This window comes from Mirounga leonina, unplaced genomic scaffold, assembly GCF_011800145.1.
Source record: "Mirounga leonina isolate KUSES-001 unplaced genomic scaffold, KU_Mleo_1.0 Mir_96, whole genome shotgun sequence".
NCBI classification, from domain to species: Eukaryota; Metazoa; Chordata; class Mammalia; order Carnivora; family Phocidae; genus Mirounga; species Mirounga leonina.
Window position 1 is genome coordinate 8,711,529 of NW_023270871.1, and position 16,891 is coordinate 8,728,419.

The 16,891-nt window shown below is 37.9% G+C and overlaps 1 protein-coding gene across 1 annotated transcript; it reads left to right on the forward strand.

The window, feature by feature from the left end:
• The first annotated feature begins 1,187 nt into the window (after window positions 1–1,187).
• On the forward strand, window positions 1,188–8,305 carry LOC118006361 (28S ribosomal protein S30, mitochondrial). The gene is made up of 5 exons (XM_034998985.1): window positions 1,188–1,817; window positions 3,182–3,327; window positions 4,483–4,588; window positions 5,892–6,068; window positions 7,940–8,305. Exons 1-5 carry the CDS (start codon window positions 1,223–1,225, stop codon window positions 8,209–8,211), a joined length of 1,296 nt encoding a protein of 431 aa, XP_034854876.1. The 5' UTR covers window positions 1,188–1,222; the 3' UTR covers window positions 8,212–8,305.
• The last annotated feature ends 8,586 nt before the right edge of the window (window positions 8,306–16,891 follow it).

A 16,891-nucleotide genomic window follows, 5' to 3' on the forward strand; every position in this document is an offset into this window, starting at 1 on the left:
TCTCTCTCTGCCATGTGAGGACACTGCAAAAAGGCAGCTGTCTTCAAGCCAGGAAGAGAGCTCTCCCCAGACCCCACCATGCTGGCACCCTGATCTCAAGCTAGCAACTTCTCACAGAAGATATTATTCTAATGAATTTGAAGTATGTATTGCTAAATGTCAGTTTAATAGACTTGCAACTTCATAAATTGCATCATCACTTCTAACATAAAGATATACATGTTATAACTTCCTTTTAGAAACAAAATGTTTGGTGTTCAGTACCCTCAAGAATTATTGCAATAAATCCAAATAAGTATTTTTCCAGTTCCTACCTGTAATAGGAGTGTGAGTTAATAAATTAGATCACCTGAAATGAGCTTAAATTTTCAGTAATTTTAACAATTGACTTTTTCAGCAGGTATTTAGTGATGACCCACTATGCATAGGTATTGATTGATTGCTGAGGATTAAAAATAAAAATAAAACAGTTCCTTTCTTCAGGTTGCTGAAAGATTAATAGGAATCGACTCATGTTGAAATAATAATGAGTTTTAATACAAAGCAAAATTTAAACACAATTCTTTAGTGGTTTTTATTGTTATTTCCTTTTTTTCCCCAGTTAAATCCAACTAAACGTATATTCCCCGTTTTGTAAATTAGGGGAATTAAAACAAATTATATATCAATTAACATAGAGAAACATATGGAATTATTTTTCCACAGATTAGCAGTGGCCATCTATGAGTTATGCTTGCGTCACTTTAAAAGTAAGCACGTATTAGCCATAAAACATTTAGAACAATATTTTCCATTAAATTTCAACTCTAAGAACTAAGACAAGAGGTGGGATGTGGCACACACAAATGAAGCCAATAAATGCTAGAGGTTCCGGTGCAGAAAGTTCCTAAATGATATTTGGCAGGGGGTTCGTGCCGCGGTCGGAAGAGCAACCTAGGTGCTGGCAACTCCTACTTAAAACTTTCACTCCTCCCAGCCCGGCCCGCGGAAAACCTACAGGCAGCAAGTTCTGCCTCGGGTCTACGAACGCTCCGGGGCGCTGGAAACGAAGACGGAGAAGTGACCTGATTGGCTAAGAAATGAATGACGCAACGTATCCTCAGGCCCACTGAGAATCCGCCTCCCCCAGCCTGGCTCAAATGCCGCTTTCGATTGGTCCTTACGTCAAGAGCGCAGCGACATTTCCTGAAATTAACCTCTGGGTCCGGAACCTTGGGCAAAGATGGCGGCGGCCAGGTGCTGCAGGCTAGCCCTCCGCGGGCCGGGGCTGTCACTGCACACTGCGGCAGAGGCCGCCGTCACGGCTCCAGAAGTGACCGGCCCCGATGTCACGGCGGCCCCCGTCGCGCGCTACCCGCCGATTGTGGCCTCCCTGACTGCCAAGAGCAAGGCGGCACGGCAGCGGCGAGTGGAGCGGTGGCAGGCGACGGTGCACGCGGCCGTGTCGGTGGACGAGAAGCTGCGAATCCTCACCAAGATGCAGTTCATGAAGTACGTGGTTTATCCGCAGACTTTCGCTCTGAACGCTGACCGCTGGTATCAGAGTTTCACCAAGACCGCGTTCCTGTCGGGCCTGCCGCCGCCGCCAGCCGAGCCCGCGGAGCCCGCGGAGCCCGCGCCCGTCCTGGACCTGGCGGCCTTGCGCGCCGCCGCGTGTGACTGCCTCCTGCAGGAGCACTTCTACCTGCGGCGCAAGCGGCGCCCTCCCCTCTACCAGGACCGCGAGGCTATCGCCTCGCCCTTCCTGGATCAGCTGGTGGCCACCCTCGTGGGCCTGCTCAGCGCGCACAACCCCGCCTTGGCCACCGCCACCCTCGGTGAGCCTTGGGGCTGCCACGCCGGGCGGGGGCGGGGGGCACTGTTCCTTTCTTTCTTTCTGCACTGTTAATTATATTTCTAGTCCTTCCGCGCCTCGCTGGGCGCCGCCAGGTTTAATAGCAGTCACTGCGCCAAGAATCTGGAGACTGGGTTCCCTTCCGGCCCTGGGCTGCCACCTCCCAGCTGTCCAGCCTTCCACGATTCCAGTGTTTGGTTCTGCTTTGTGAAGGTCCAGCCAAATGGAATGGAAGAACAGTGTTGGTTAAGAGAAGGGGCTCTTAGAGGGCGGGGCAGACCCTTCCACCAAAAAGTTACATGACTGCATGTCAGTTCATTAACCTCTTTTGGGTTGAAGTAGTTTTTCTCATTCTCAAGATGAGAATTACGGTAATAGTACGTTTTCGTAGAAGTGTGAACATTAAAGGCGATACTGAGTAAAATTAACATTTCCTCAGTACTTAACTATGTACCAAGCCCTGTTCTAAATTTTTATGTGCCAACCAATTTAATCTTCACGATGACCGTTTATAGGAGGGTAGCATTGTTTTATGAATGGGAAAACCACCCTGAGGTATACAGAACGGTAAAACGAACCTAGTCGGAGAGCCTGTAGCTGGTAGATTTGAGTTCAGGATTCAAACCTAGCCATTTGGGGTTCCCAGGAAACAATCAGAAACTTCTTTTAACTGCTCAGTGCAGACATGAAAAATTAACGGACAGTTTTTAAAAATCAGTGTTTTTGAGGTATTCATTACTTTATATCTACTGCCTGGTAGGTGTCTTAATAAATATTTATTGACTTAATGTCGTTGTAACTGTAGACGTGTGTTCAACTGAGTCCTGTAGTGTGCATGTTACTTCTGTCTCAGTTGGGAAGGAAGTGGTCTTGAGAGAAGCCTTGGGGATTCTGACTACTGACTGTTGGCCTAGGAGAACTTGACTTTGTCAAGACCCAGATCCCTCTTCTATAAAGTGGAGGTGATGACAACTGCATGCATACCTTTGAGAGTTATTGTGAAGATTGATTTAGTAATTCTGACTCCTATAAAAACTTTTTATTTCTGGTGAGTGATACTCCTTTTGGTCTTATTTTCTTTATGTTTATTCTTAACCGACAAACCTCTTCCATTACAGTGTTTAGTGTATGATGGATGGCACAAGTAGACACTAAATGTTTGAGCATTATATTTAAGTCACAGTCATTTAAGTTAAATCATCATATAACCCAGACTCTATCTTACAACAAAGAGTAATTTTTGATAATTTTTAATTTCCACAGTTACTAAGTTCTGTATTGCTGGTATTCTAATAATAACCAAATTGATCTAAATGATTAAATAAAATTTTGAATATCTTTTGATAGATTGTAAACGCCCAGTTCACTTTTACTGGTTGCGAGGTGAAGAAATTATTCCTAGTGGTCATCGGAAAGGTCGAGTTGATGCTTTGCGATACCAAATAAATGATAAACCACACAACCAGATTCGAATATCCAAACAACTCCCACAGGTAAGGATTTATTGTATATATATCTACTGACATCTGATGAGGAAATGTCATAGGCAGCCTAGGTAATGGGCTTAGTAGAATAAAAAGTTTTAGATGGATCCCTTTCGAGTTTCTTTCACATACTTATCATGAAATTCTTTTTCAGCTTTTTAACCTGTTATGGTATGTATAGTGCTCAAAGGTCAAATAATAATTTTTAAGCAGGATTAAGGCATCAGTTTTCAGGATCATACAAATCTTTTCTTTTTCTTACTATAAAAAACTTTGGGCTGCCTGGGTGGCTCAGTCAGTAAGGGTCCTGGGATCAAGTCCCCATCTGGCTCCCTGTTCAGCGGGGGAGTCTGCTTCTCCCTCTTCCTTTGCCTCCCCCCAACCCCCCCGCTGCTTGTGTGTGTGCGCGTTCTCTCTCTCTCTCTCAAATAAATAAAATCTTTAAAAATACCTATAAACAATTGATAATAGTTTATGATTGTAATTTATGATAGACTACACTACCTAATCATAAATCAAGGCATTTTTATAATTATAAGCTGGTCATTTTTTTTTATTTATAGTTCTTGTGGAGAAAATAAGTATATTCTGAGTGTTGTCTGTGTGTCTGAATACACACGCACGTGCACATTTTTTCTGTAAAAGTCCAGACAGTAAATATCTTAGGCTTTGGGGGGCCACAAGTCTGTGTTGCAACTATTCATCTTAGTTCTTAAATAATGTAAAAGCAGTTATGTACCATATGTAAATGAATGTGCCTGACTGTGTTGCAGTTAAACTTTATTTGTACAATCAGGTGGCTGGCTGGATTTGGCCCATCACAAGATGGTGGTGTTACCAAATCATTTTGTAAAAAACATCTCATCTTAAGATTTTTAAGTCTATTAAGAATGTGAGTTGGGACGCCTGGGTGGCTCAGTTGGTTAAACGTCCGCCTTCAGCTCAGGTCATGATCCCAGAGTCCTGGGATTGAGTCCTGTATCAGGCTCCTTGTTCAGCAGGGAGCCTGCTTCCCCTTCTCCCTGCCGCTCTCCCTGCTTGTGCGCTCTCTCTCTCTGACAAATAAATAAATAAAATCTTAAAAAAAAAAAAAAAGTGAGTAAAATTTATACATTAGTACTAGTGTTGCTGTGAATTCATTTATGACTTTTCTTTTTCTTGAAGTTTGTGCCGCTGGATTATTCTATACCTGTCGAAATCCCTGTTTTAACTTGTAAGCCAGACAAACTTCCCTTATTCAAACGACAATATGAAAATACCATATTTATTGGTAAGTTTTTCTTTTGAAATATTTTGCCATCAATGTGTCCGAAGTATCCTGTGCAGATTTACATAATTAATTCTTGATGACCAAGAAGTTCAGGTAGTTTACAAGCAATATAATTCATAATCTCAGGTTGTTGTAATATGCATGAAAATTGGGGGGAAAATATTCTTTCAGCTCACCATTTAAAATTTTACTTGTTTCTACTGAGCTAGCAGCATTTAACTTTAAAAAATAGTTTTATGTATTTTTATTGATTCATTATGTAGAAAAAGTAATTTGTCCTTTTTCAGGAGTAAACCAGTATAGAGCCAGACTTGAGGCAGTGATTGACTTTTTTATAAAAGTCTTCTGTTTGTGCCACACTCTGTGATAACCATTAGGAATATAAAAATTAATAAGGCCTGATGTCTGCCCTTGTGTAGCTTATACTTTTGCTATCTTTTTGTCTATTAATTCCAAGTTGAATTAATAGACAAAGTTGAAGATTTTAAGAAACCAGCTTTATACTAGTCCTCCAGATGTATTTTATCAGCCCCTTCAGTGTCACTGTGGTCTTAGAGTATGAACTGTGGAACTTTTGGTTGAAAAAAGTTTACTACTAAAGTCAAGAATATCAACACATCATGAAATATTGGCTCTCATTTTCCTTACTTGGAAATATAGTATAAAAATCATTTAAAAAAAAAAATTAGGAGCAAGGTATGTAATTATTACACTAAAATGATAAAGGAGACTTTTTTTTTTTAAGATTTTATTTATTTATTTGACAGAGAGATAGAGAACACAAGTAGGCAGAGACGTAGGCAGAGGGAGAGGGAGAAGCAGACTCTCCACTGAGCAGGGAGCCCGATGCGGGGCTCGATCCCAGGACCCTGGGATCATGACCTGAGCCGAAGGCAGACGCTGAACTGACTGAGCCACCCAGGCAGGCTCCTCTAAAGGAGACTTTTTAATGAAATGTTGGTATCATGTGGAGAGTAAGACAAAGAAAATAACGTAGCTCCCAATGATGAATGAAAGGTTTGAAAAAACCAAATAGGGAATTTCAAATAAACTTCACATACATTCTTTTGACTTATCCTGTGTCATCAGAGTGGGCTTGATGATAGCTAGCAGATTGTACTTTCATGTGAAGTTTAACTTCATTATGATCAATGAAATAAATCAACCTTCCCACTTGTGTATTTCGGATCCTGATCACAGGATGTGTGGAGGAGAAAGATGGGTTTGAAGCAGAGACTAAGGATGTGTGCTCTAGATGTTCACATGTACATTTCATCTGAAATGTTTTTATTTTGCTCTTCAGGCTCAAAGACAGCAGACCCATACTGTTACGGTCACACACAGTTTCATCTGTTACCTGACAAATTAAAAAGGGAAAGGCTTTTGAAACAGAACTGTGCTGATCAGATAGAAGTTGTTTTTAGAGCTAATGCTATCGCAAGCCTCTTTGCTTGGACTGGAGCACAAGCTCTGTATCAAGGTAAAACTAATTTTATGGCATTGTTCTCGGAAGATACCTGTGACATTTTAAGAATTTAATTGTTTCTTTGGGTTAAGTGTTGTAGGTTGAATCTTAACACTTTGAAAACTTGCAGTGACACAAAGCACGGTTGTTTTAAAATTCATAATTAAATATTTTACATTTGCAATTGGCAGGTGGTGTGTAGATAGTTACTTTGATCTTTTACTCTGACCACTTTCGTGTGAATGAATTATTTTCTGATGTTCTCAAGTAGGTGAAAGACTGTAGCCAACTAAGTCAACTCTGTAGATGATAGCAGCTTGCTGAAGCTGGAAAAGGAAATGCTTTGGTGGATTAAATTTTAGATTAAATCACAACTGTTCTGTATAATATCTTTGAAGGCTATATCCAGGATGTGGATTAAGAGATTGTTTATTCATCCAGTAAATAGTGAATGCTTTTTAGGAACCAGGCGGTGTGGGCCTTGGAGATGCGGTGTTGAATGCGGCAGGCAGATCCTACTGTCTTGGAGCTTATAGTGAGGAGAGTAAAAGATAATAAACATGTAGTATTTTTAACTAGTGGTAATAGTAGGGAGGAAATATACTACATAAGGAATAGAATGGCTTACCGGGTGCAGGTATAAATGAGATACGGGGCCGATTCCATTTAAATGGAGTAATTCAGGGGGTGGTCTCTAAAAAATGACATTTGAACGAAGACCTGACTGTTGAGGAGCTGCCTGAGCACAAATTTGGGGGAAAGACACTTCCAGGCAAAAGAAATACAAGTCTCTGAGGTAGAAACAGACTTGAGGTGTTTAAAGAACAATGAAGAAAGGGGAGGGGGAGAATGATGGAGGACGAGATAAAGGAAGCCAGACGCCAGATCTCAGAGCTCATTGTGAGGCATTGGGATTTTATTACAGAACCTGAAGTAGTAAACTGTAATATGTAACCAGATTGATCCTATATGAGTTCCCAGGAGGAATTTAATACAGATTTAATTATTTCTAGGCTCACCTGTTTTCTTCATACATATATATAATTTAGTCTTTTACTCATAATTTTTGACTTAAATGGAGAGAATAGGAATAGGATTAGACAGAAGCAGAAACAGGAATCTTTCTCAAAGGCATTAGAATGGCACTGTTTACGCTTTAAAAGTAAAGTGCTTCTTTTTTCCAGTATTTAATTACAAATGCTAACAATATTATTCATTGGCTGTCTTCATGAAGGCTGATAGAAAATATGTATGAGGAAAGAACATTACTGCTTGGCCCTAGGTTAAAGCCAGTCAGTCTAGAACAAGAAGCCAGAAAATATGAGTAGTAAAGGTATTAAAGGCATCCTGGAACCTATGACACAAGATAACACAAGGTGAAATAACAGCAGCTCATAAAACCAATTTCAAAATATGTAAAGGAAGAATAGAATTTGTCTAAGGACATGATCGAAGTCCTTAGAAAGTCCGTTTTTTTCTGAAGGTATTTTTTTTGTAGATTCTGGTGAAGTAAATGGCCGTAATGGTTATTGGGTGCTAGATGCTACTGGTACTGGGAAAGTGAACGAAGTTAGTACTAGATGTAGGGGAGATCTGCATCGATAGAGCTTGCTGCTTTTTTTAGATGAAGCGAGTTAAGGTTGAAAGCTGTTGAAGAGTGAAGTTGAGAATGTGTCATGAGTTTGGGGATATCAGAAAGGAGGAAATAATTTTTGATGCAGAAATAGAATATAGGATTAGAATGGAGAAGAGGAAACTTTGAGATCTTCAGGAATTTGGTAGGTAAAATAATTTAGGTTTTAGGGGATATTTGATACCCTCTAATGTGCAAATGTTTTGGTAAACTATATTCTATGTGTAAATTTCAGTATAACTTTTCTCTGTAGGATTTTGGAGTGAAGCAGATGTTACTCGGCCTTTTGTCTCTCAGGGCGTGATCACAGATGGAAAATACTTTTCCTTTTTCTGCTACCAGTTAAATACTTTGGCACTGACTGCACAAGCTGATCGAAATAACCCTCGTAAAAATATATGTTGGGGGACACAAAGTAAGCCTCTTTATGAAACAATTGAAGATAATAATGTGAAAGGTTTTAATGATGATGTCCTGCTCCAGCTAGTTCACTTTCTACTGAACAGACCAAAAGAAGACAAATGACAGCTGTTGGAAAACTAAGAAGAAATAATTGATTCAGGACTTCGGGAATACTTGAGTTTCACTGAAGGAAAAATAAAGGGAATTTTAATGATGAGACTTGTCAAATGCATTATTTTGAGACAAATATTTCTTATGTTAACCTGTGATTAGACCTCTCATTTTGCTCAGAGTACACACTGAAGGATTTAATTTTAGATAGAATATGTTGTTTTAAGGTGATTTTATTCATATATAGCTAATTGATGAGACCAATTGAGCTATCTGCAATATCTGGTATTAGTTGCATGTGATTTTGAAAGTAATGGAAGGACAGTAATTCAAAAGTTTGAGAATAGGTAGATGTGCTATATTTTTATTTTTTGTTTTTAATTTTTTCATTGATAAATAATACAGAGTTTCAGAGTCCTACTCAAACAGCTTTAAAATTGGAACAATATTTTGCAAATATAGGAAACTGAGGCCCAGAGGAGTTAAGTGACTTTTCCACAATTTCACAGTTGTTAATAATATAACTGATGAATTATATGCAACTTAGGTTCTTAGCACTCAGAAGTAACGTTAACAAGTGCAGGACTGTTATTTAATGCCAGCACCTAACACATGGCGCAGGGTACTCGATAAATATTTGACCCAGGGGCACCGGGCTGGCTCATTCAGTAGAACATGCGACTCCTGATCTCAGGATTGTAAATTCAAGCCCCATGTTGGGTGTAGAGATTACTTAAAAATAAAATCTTTATATTAAAAAAAAAAAAAAGGTTGAAGGAGAAGTAATGTTAACGTATTCTGTTCGTGTTTTGCTCTATCCCAAAGATGAGGAAACTAGGTTTGCTATGTTTCAGAATCAGTTGTCAGTTAGTAAAATTGTTAATCTTGTTGAGAATTAAGATTTCCTTCAAAACATTTTTAGTGAGAAAAAGGAATTACCTTTGTATAATCATGCTTACTGTTTTTATTTTAGAACCTCCTGTTGTGAATTTTTAAAACACCCAATTAGGTACTGTAGTCATATGACAGATTCCCTCCCTTCCTCCCTTCCTTCCTTCCTTCCCTACCTTCCTTCCTCCCTCCCTCCCTCTCTTGCTCTCTCTCTTTCAAGACAGAGGCCACAGTTATATTGATCGATTCCTCAGCTAGAAGCCTAGGGATTATTGCCATAGATGATTGCTAAACTGAAGGAATAGCACCTGAAAGATGTTACTCAGTTCAGCCAAAGGCTTGCTTTGCAAGGCTTTGTGCTGTGTTCCATCTTTAGCACATTATTTTCAGTTTACCCAGAAAGCCATGTCATTTCACACCACCATTTATTTAAGCAGTTTACAAAGCTTGGAATACTGTTCTCTACCTTTGGTCCTGTCTGTTCAATCCATATATTGCGTCCCCATTCATCCTTGATGGAAAAATGCAGATGTATAGAGAGCAACCTTACCAAGCTCCAAGTACAGTGATATTTCTCTTAATGTTAGCTTTCACTTTCTAACTCTTTGCGTCTTGGGCAATTTGAGTTGCCATCCTTTATATCTGCCCCCATAAAACAAAATTACCTTACAGAGTTTAAGGATTAAATGAACTAGTGCATGCAAAAGTGCTTTCAAAATTCTATGTAATTAAAATACTTAGGATTCAGTTGAAATGCCATTGCTTTCCCTAAGCTGATTATATTTAATTCATGTTTAATTGTCCCATCCTTTGAATACTTAAACCTTTCGTAGCACCTGTTTCATTCTCTCGTAATAATTTTTCTCATCCCAAATGGAGAACACATACCACATACATACCATAATACATATCAGGACCTCACCTAACACTTATATATTCTAGAGAGTCTAGATATTTTACATATATTAGCTTATTTAATCCTCACAAACATTCCATGAGCTAGGCACTATTTTGCAGATGAGTTAACAGCACAGAAAACCCAATAACTTACTGAAGAACATACACTACAATGTGGCAGGTTTGAAATTTCAGCCCTGGTGATCTGACTCCAGAACCTACTTATAACCACTCTGGTGTATATTCTTTAATAATACACTGTAGATGTCAGTGCTACAGAAGTACAGCAGTGACATAAATTTAGATAAAGGATGGGTTAATTCTGACTAGTATGAATCCTGGAAATGTGTTTTGGAGCAAGTGGTATTTGAATTGGCTCTTGAGAGGGTATTTTCCAACAAGAGGACAATAAGTGGATGGAACTGTGAGTGAAGGTGGGAAGCTGCAGGACGGACTTGGGAAATAGGCAGTAACTTCATTTACGCAAGTTAGATGTGGCCTAAAAGCAGTTGGGGAGAAAAATTACTTACCAAGAAACAAAAATCTAACTGGTCTCAGACTTCTGTATAACACTGAGCATTAGGAAACAGTGCAGCAGTGTCCTAGACTTCCAGAGGAAAAGCTACAACAAGAAGTCTAGGACCAGCCAAGATAATAGACAATGTAGGACAACTGAAAAAAAAAATGTCAGGATGCCCAAGTCACTTACAAAATCAGTTTATGGAAGTGTACTATAGTTGATTAGCAAATGATAGGAGGAACTAATGAATGGAGAATCAAAATGAATATAATGAGTACACAAAGTCATATCAGGCAAAATTAAGCATAAAGCAGAGCTAGTAATATTAATTTCAAGCAATTTAAGGCAAAAACAAAACTCCAGTGTTAAAAGGTCATTAATATGTTGTAAATTGTTATCAGTATATGAAATGTTAATGTAAATCAAGTTGGAGTAACTAAAAATAAGGAATAACTAGTAAAATTAAAGTTTGGTACTTTTTTTTTTTTAAAGATTTATTTATTTATTTGTCAGAGCGAGCACAAGCAGGGGGAGCTCCAGGCAGAGGGAGAAGCAGGCTCCCCACTGAGCAAAGAGCCCGATATGGGACTTGATCCCAGGACTCTGGGATCATGACCTGAGCCAAAGGCAGACACTCAACCGACTGAGCCACCCAGGTGTCCCTAAAGTCTGGTACTTCAGAAAAAAGTTTTAAAAATGTGATAGAACTTTTTTTTTTTTTTAAGATTTTATTTACTTGACAGACAGCAACAGTGAGCGAGAGAGGGAACACAAGCAGGAGGAGTGGGAGAGGGAGAAGCAGGCTTCCCGCTGAGCAGGGAGCCCGATGCGAGGCTCGATCCCAGGACCCCGGGATCATGACCTGAGCCGAAGGCAGATGCTTAACGACTGAGCCACGCAGGCACCCCAAAAATGACATAGAACTTGTATACAAAATCATTGATTAGACTATAGAAAATCTCAGGAAATTTTTTTTTTTTTTAAAGATTTCATCTACTTATTTGTCAGAGAGAGAGCACAAAAGCAGAGGAAGAAGCAGGCTCCCTGCTGAGCAGGGAGCCCGATGCAGGACATTAGCCCAGGACTCTGGGATCATGACCTGAGCTGAAGGGGAATGCTTAACCTACTGAGCCACCCAGGCGCCACTTCAGGGAATTCTTAAAAGCCAGAATTATATAGGTCATGAACTCTATCCACACCACAACATATCTAAAAGTTACAGTTTTATAATCAGAAACGTAATCATTTGAAAAAAGTGTCTTTCTAAATAACTATAGAGTTGCTATTAGTTTGCCTGGACAGAATATTCAATATAGAATCAAACATTCCCAGAGCTATATCGCAGTCTAAAAATGAAAGCTATCAAGGGGTGCCTGGGTGGCTCAGTCGTAAGCGTCTGCCTTTGGCTTAGGTCATGATCCCAGGGTTCTGGGATCAAGCCCCGCATCGGGCTCCCTGCTCCGCAGGAAGCCTGCTTCTCCCTCTCCCACTCCCCCTGCTTGTGTTCCTGCTCTCGCTATCTCTCTCTATCGAATAAATAAATAAAATCTTTAAAAAAAATTAAAATAAAAATGAAAGCTATCTTACTTGCCTTTTCATTTTTAATCAGATATATTTTTATATAATCTAGACATTTGTACATTTCCTATGCTTGACAAATTTATTTCTTTGACCAAGAAAGCATTTTATTAATGTAAAAATAAAAATTTTAAATTTTAAAATGTAATAAATTACATATAAAGTTAGTAGGTTATAGCCAAAGTTATTCTGAACACGTTTACTCTTAGGGATACGTGAAGATGCTGCAGGATATAACCACTAAATAAATATAATCCACCTTCCCTCTGCAGCTGTCAACCAACCTGCTTTAATACCCTGAGAAAAATGATATTTCTATTAAAACACATGGAATAGAATGTAAAAAGCCACATTTTTTAAGAGATAAAACGTGAAGTTCAAAGAAATTTTCACTAATCTCAGAATTCTGGTGCCAGGAATGGCCAGCAATCCCTGTACCGACAGATGAAAGATGACTCCAAACTTTGCCGTGAAAGAGAGGAGAAGGCAAGGGGGTCAACGGTCAGAGACGAAGACCCTTTGCTCTTCTTTGCTCTCACCTTTATTCGTGCTTCAGGATAATCCTAAATCTTTATTACTCTGTTTCTCAAGCAAGTGATGTGTGGCAAGGAGTCTTGCAGAAAATAGAACACTGATTACGGGAAAGATACAATGCGCTGATCAGCCTGTTCAAGGAGTTCTGCTAAACATAGCTTTAGGGGACAATGCATACATCTCTTAGATCACAGGGTGGCTGTTTGGGCTAAGCTAGCTTCAGGGAAGGTAACTCCCCAGGGCATGCCTCGGGCAGAGTGATTTGCAGGCCCCAGCATTCCAAGGCCTAGGCCCTTCTCAGAAACCTTCCCTGCCCCCAGCGGCTTCTGTGTTACATTTTAGCAAGCCAGGTACTATGGATGATTTCATATTCTACATTAACCCCAACACTCTAGAAGAGCTTCAGATCTTTGGCTCTTTAGTCTTAGATTTGAGACCCATTTGTCAGTTTACTTAATGGCAAATTTATAATGCTATGTGTTTATATAAAATAAGAAAATCAGCATTTGCCAGAGAGTTAAAAAAAAAATAAGGAAAATTAGAACAAAAATATAAATGTAGAAGGTGATTACACAGAAAAGAAAACAGAATTGACAAATAGATCGGTAACTGGTTCCATATTCTAGCCTTTCCCGTGTCAGTAAAAGATAATATTCTGGCAAATCTAATCAAGAGGGAAAAGAAAACACTTAAAATTGGAAAAGGTGATGTAATATACATGATGGAGACTCTGGATAAGAAAATACAAAAATAGAAAATTTGGACATTTTTCACTGAGAAATGTACATAAAATTAAAGCAAGTAAAGATAGAAAAATTGGCCATGGAAGAAACTGAAAATGTTTCCGAGAAACTTCCTGCAAGGGCCCAGAGTGACAGAGTTTACCCATAGATTCTTTTTTTTTAAAGATTTTATTTATTTATTCATGAGAGATAGAGAGAGAGAGAGAGACAGGGAGAAGCAGACTCCCAAGGAGCAGGGAGCCCGATGCAGGACTCGATCCCAGAACCCTGAGATCATGACCTGAGCCAAAGGCAGACGCTTAACCATCTGAGCCACCCAGGCACCCTACCCATAGATTCTTAAGAATTTCCAGGAGGGCGCCTGGGTGGCTCAGTTGGTTAAGCGACTGCCTTTGGCTCAGGTCATGATCCTGGAGTCCCTGGATTGAGTCCCGCATCGGGCTCCCTGCTCGGCAGGGAGCCTGCTTCTCCCTCTGACCCTCCCCCCCTCTCGTGTGCTGTCTGTCTCTCTCATTCTCTCTGTCTCAAATAAATAAATAAAATCTTTAAAAAAAAAAAAAAAAGAATTTCCAGGAAACAACCTAAATTTTGGAACACTACTCAGTTCATTTTATTGTTCATTTTTCCAGTTAAAAAAAAATCACTAAGAAATGTCTAAGTTAAGTGCACATTTCATTATAAATGCTGAAATCCCAAATAAAATGTTTACATACCAAATTCAACAGTTATTAAAAGAATCCATCCTATAAGGTAGATTTAATCATGGAAATTCGGTAATGGATGGATGTTAGGATGTTAGGAAATAGCATATGCTAATAGAGGACATTAGTGGTTCAAAGGAGAAAAATAAGGCTTTTGATAAAATTCTTACTCTTGTTTAAAAAAGGAAAGAAACATAGGTAAGTATTAATAGAAAGATATTTTAATGAGAGCCTTATATTAGTTAACTCCTGACTTAATTTAATGGTGAAACATAAGTGTTATTCCCACTGAAGTCAAGTAAGACTACCAACTTTGACCTTTATGTGTTTTGTTTTCTGATCCAGTCTAAGTGCTAGAATCATAGAAGTAGGTATTAACTTAAGGTTTGTTGAATGGATGTAAACTAATGAACTAATGAACTTTCTAGTTTGATATTTGGTGTATCTCCTTATTTATTTGCACCTTTTATACCTCAGCAAAATTTAGGGTTTTCTTTATAAAGATTGCCACACATTTATTTATGACTAGATTTTGTGTAATTGTGAATGAATATTTTCTTTCCAATTATGTTGTTTATAGTTTTTAAAAATGGCTTTTGTACTACTATTGATATATGTTTATTTTGTAAAAGTCTAATTAGCTCATTAAATCAATAATTTTTTAGTTGAGGGGTGCCTGGGTGGCTCAGTCAGTTGAGCGGCTGACTTGGTTTCAGCTCAGGTCGTGATCTCAGGGTCATGGGATCAAGCCCGAGTCAGGCTCTACACTCAGTACAGAGTCCTCTTGAAGATTCTCACCCTCTGCCCCTACCCCAATGTAGGCGCACCCTCTCTCTCTCTCAAATAAATAATAAATCTTAAAAAAATGTTAAAACCTTAAAAAAAAAAAGAATGTTTTAGTTGATTCTCTCGAGATGTATAGGTCCAATCTGATTTGGGTTCCTCTAAAACTGCTTATTAGCATAGTCATTAACCTTCATGTAGCAAAATCCACTGGTCAGTTAGTTCTATGACCTTATTTTACTCAGTATATCTGACTCATTTGGCGTGGTTGACCACTCCTTCATTCTTCATGTAGTGTTGCAGTGTCTCCTATTGCCTCCAATGAAAAATACTCTCGGTTTTCCTCCTTTCTCATTGACCATTCTTTCAAATTCCCCCTTTCTGTTCTTCCTCTAATCTTCGTTCAAATATTGGTATACCTCCAGGTTCTGTCTAGGCTCCATCTTTTCCCTAAATAACCTTACCAAGTCCCATGGATTTAAATATATTTATAAACACATTCAGAATTATAATTTGATTTCAACTTTGTTTCTTATTTGAACTGTATACATCACCATTGTAATTGAACAAGTGTGAGTGATTATATTACTGGTGATTTTTTCCCTAATTTTTCAATTTTCTGAATTCCTAGAAAATACATACTATTTTTATAATCAGAAAAAATAATTTCATTTTAATTGAAATTAGTTATCTTTCTTAAATGGACTCTAATATGGATCAAACATTTTATGTCAGATTCCACTCCATCATAAACAACCTCATTGTGAAATTGTATTTGAAAAAGTATTTCTTGATTATATAAGTTATTTGAGAAAATGTTTATTCAACAAAATTCACCATATAAAACCAACAATAGCAATTAAAAAAAAAAAAAAACCCAAACTGGGGAAGAATAAGTAATTCCACAAAGAATGAGAATGTATAGGTAATTATATTCCAAATATATAGACATGGTTACTGTCTTGGAATAATAAGTAGACTATTTGGCAGTAGTTACTATCTAAATAAGCTTATCTTTGCATTAAATGTAGCTTATATAAGTAGATAACTTTAGGAGTCCTTTCATAATTAGCCTGCTTTAAATGCTTCTGTAAGCCATTCTTTTTAGTACAAATTAATCTCCATTTCTCAACCACATTTCTGTTTGTTCTTTTCCTCTGTGTAAAAAATACTGAATTCTGTCTCAGATCTTGATTGCATTTTGTGTTCGTTGTCATCCTACAGAATTCTGCATGTCTCTTTGTAAAATTGTTGTAAATAGTATTTGACACTTGAAACTGGCTTCTGAAACTTGTATAATAGTTGTTAAGTCTGAGGTTTAATGTACAGGTTGTGATTTTGGCTTTCTACATTTTTAAAAGAAAGTTATGGTTATAGTAATTTGATTTGTTTCTAAAATTATGTAAAGGAACTGCCATTGGATTTAAAATGCAATATTCTCTAGAAATGAATTAAATTGATGGGAATTCCAAGTTGATTAATGCAAATGGGATCTCATTAGGTTTTGTTTTTGTTTTTGTTTTACCTTTTTAGTTTTGGGACAAAATAAATGAAGTTTTACCTTAGTGCTCGCTTGGCAACATATATACTTAATCAGCAAAAGCCAATACATCAGCCAGTTTAGAAAAATTCTGAAGACAGAAGAAACTAACCATCTTTATTTTTGAATTAGATAACAGTGTAAATGGTTATAAACTTGATGCTTTAATATTTTAATTCAAAATACACCCTCAGAATATTTTTATGATAATTGTGTGTGATATAAAGATGCAAATTTAGCATTTTTAGATGTGCTACATATATACAAAATGAGGATCATCATATTCATTTTTGCTATGGCCTTATGTCTTTTTTCATATTGTAGAGATATTTCATAATGCAGCAATATGTACCCCAAATAGCTTTAGAATGAACTAGCTGTACTTTTTAATTATCATTTTAATTCCAGGTTTGAATTACTAAAAACTGTCCTGATCTTAGGAAAAGGAAAGCTTGCATGATACTTAGCCACTTAGGAAATATTTCTTTGGGTGTTCTGCCCATGT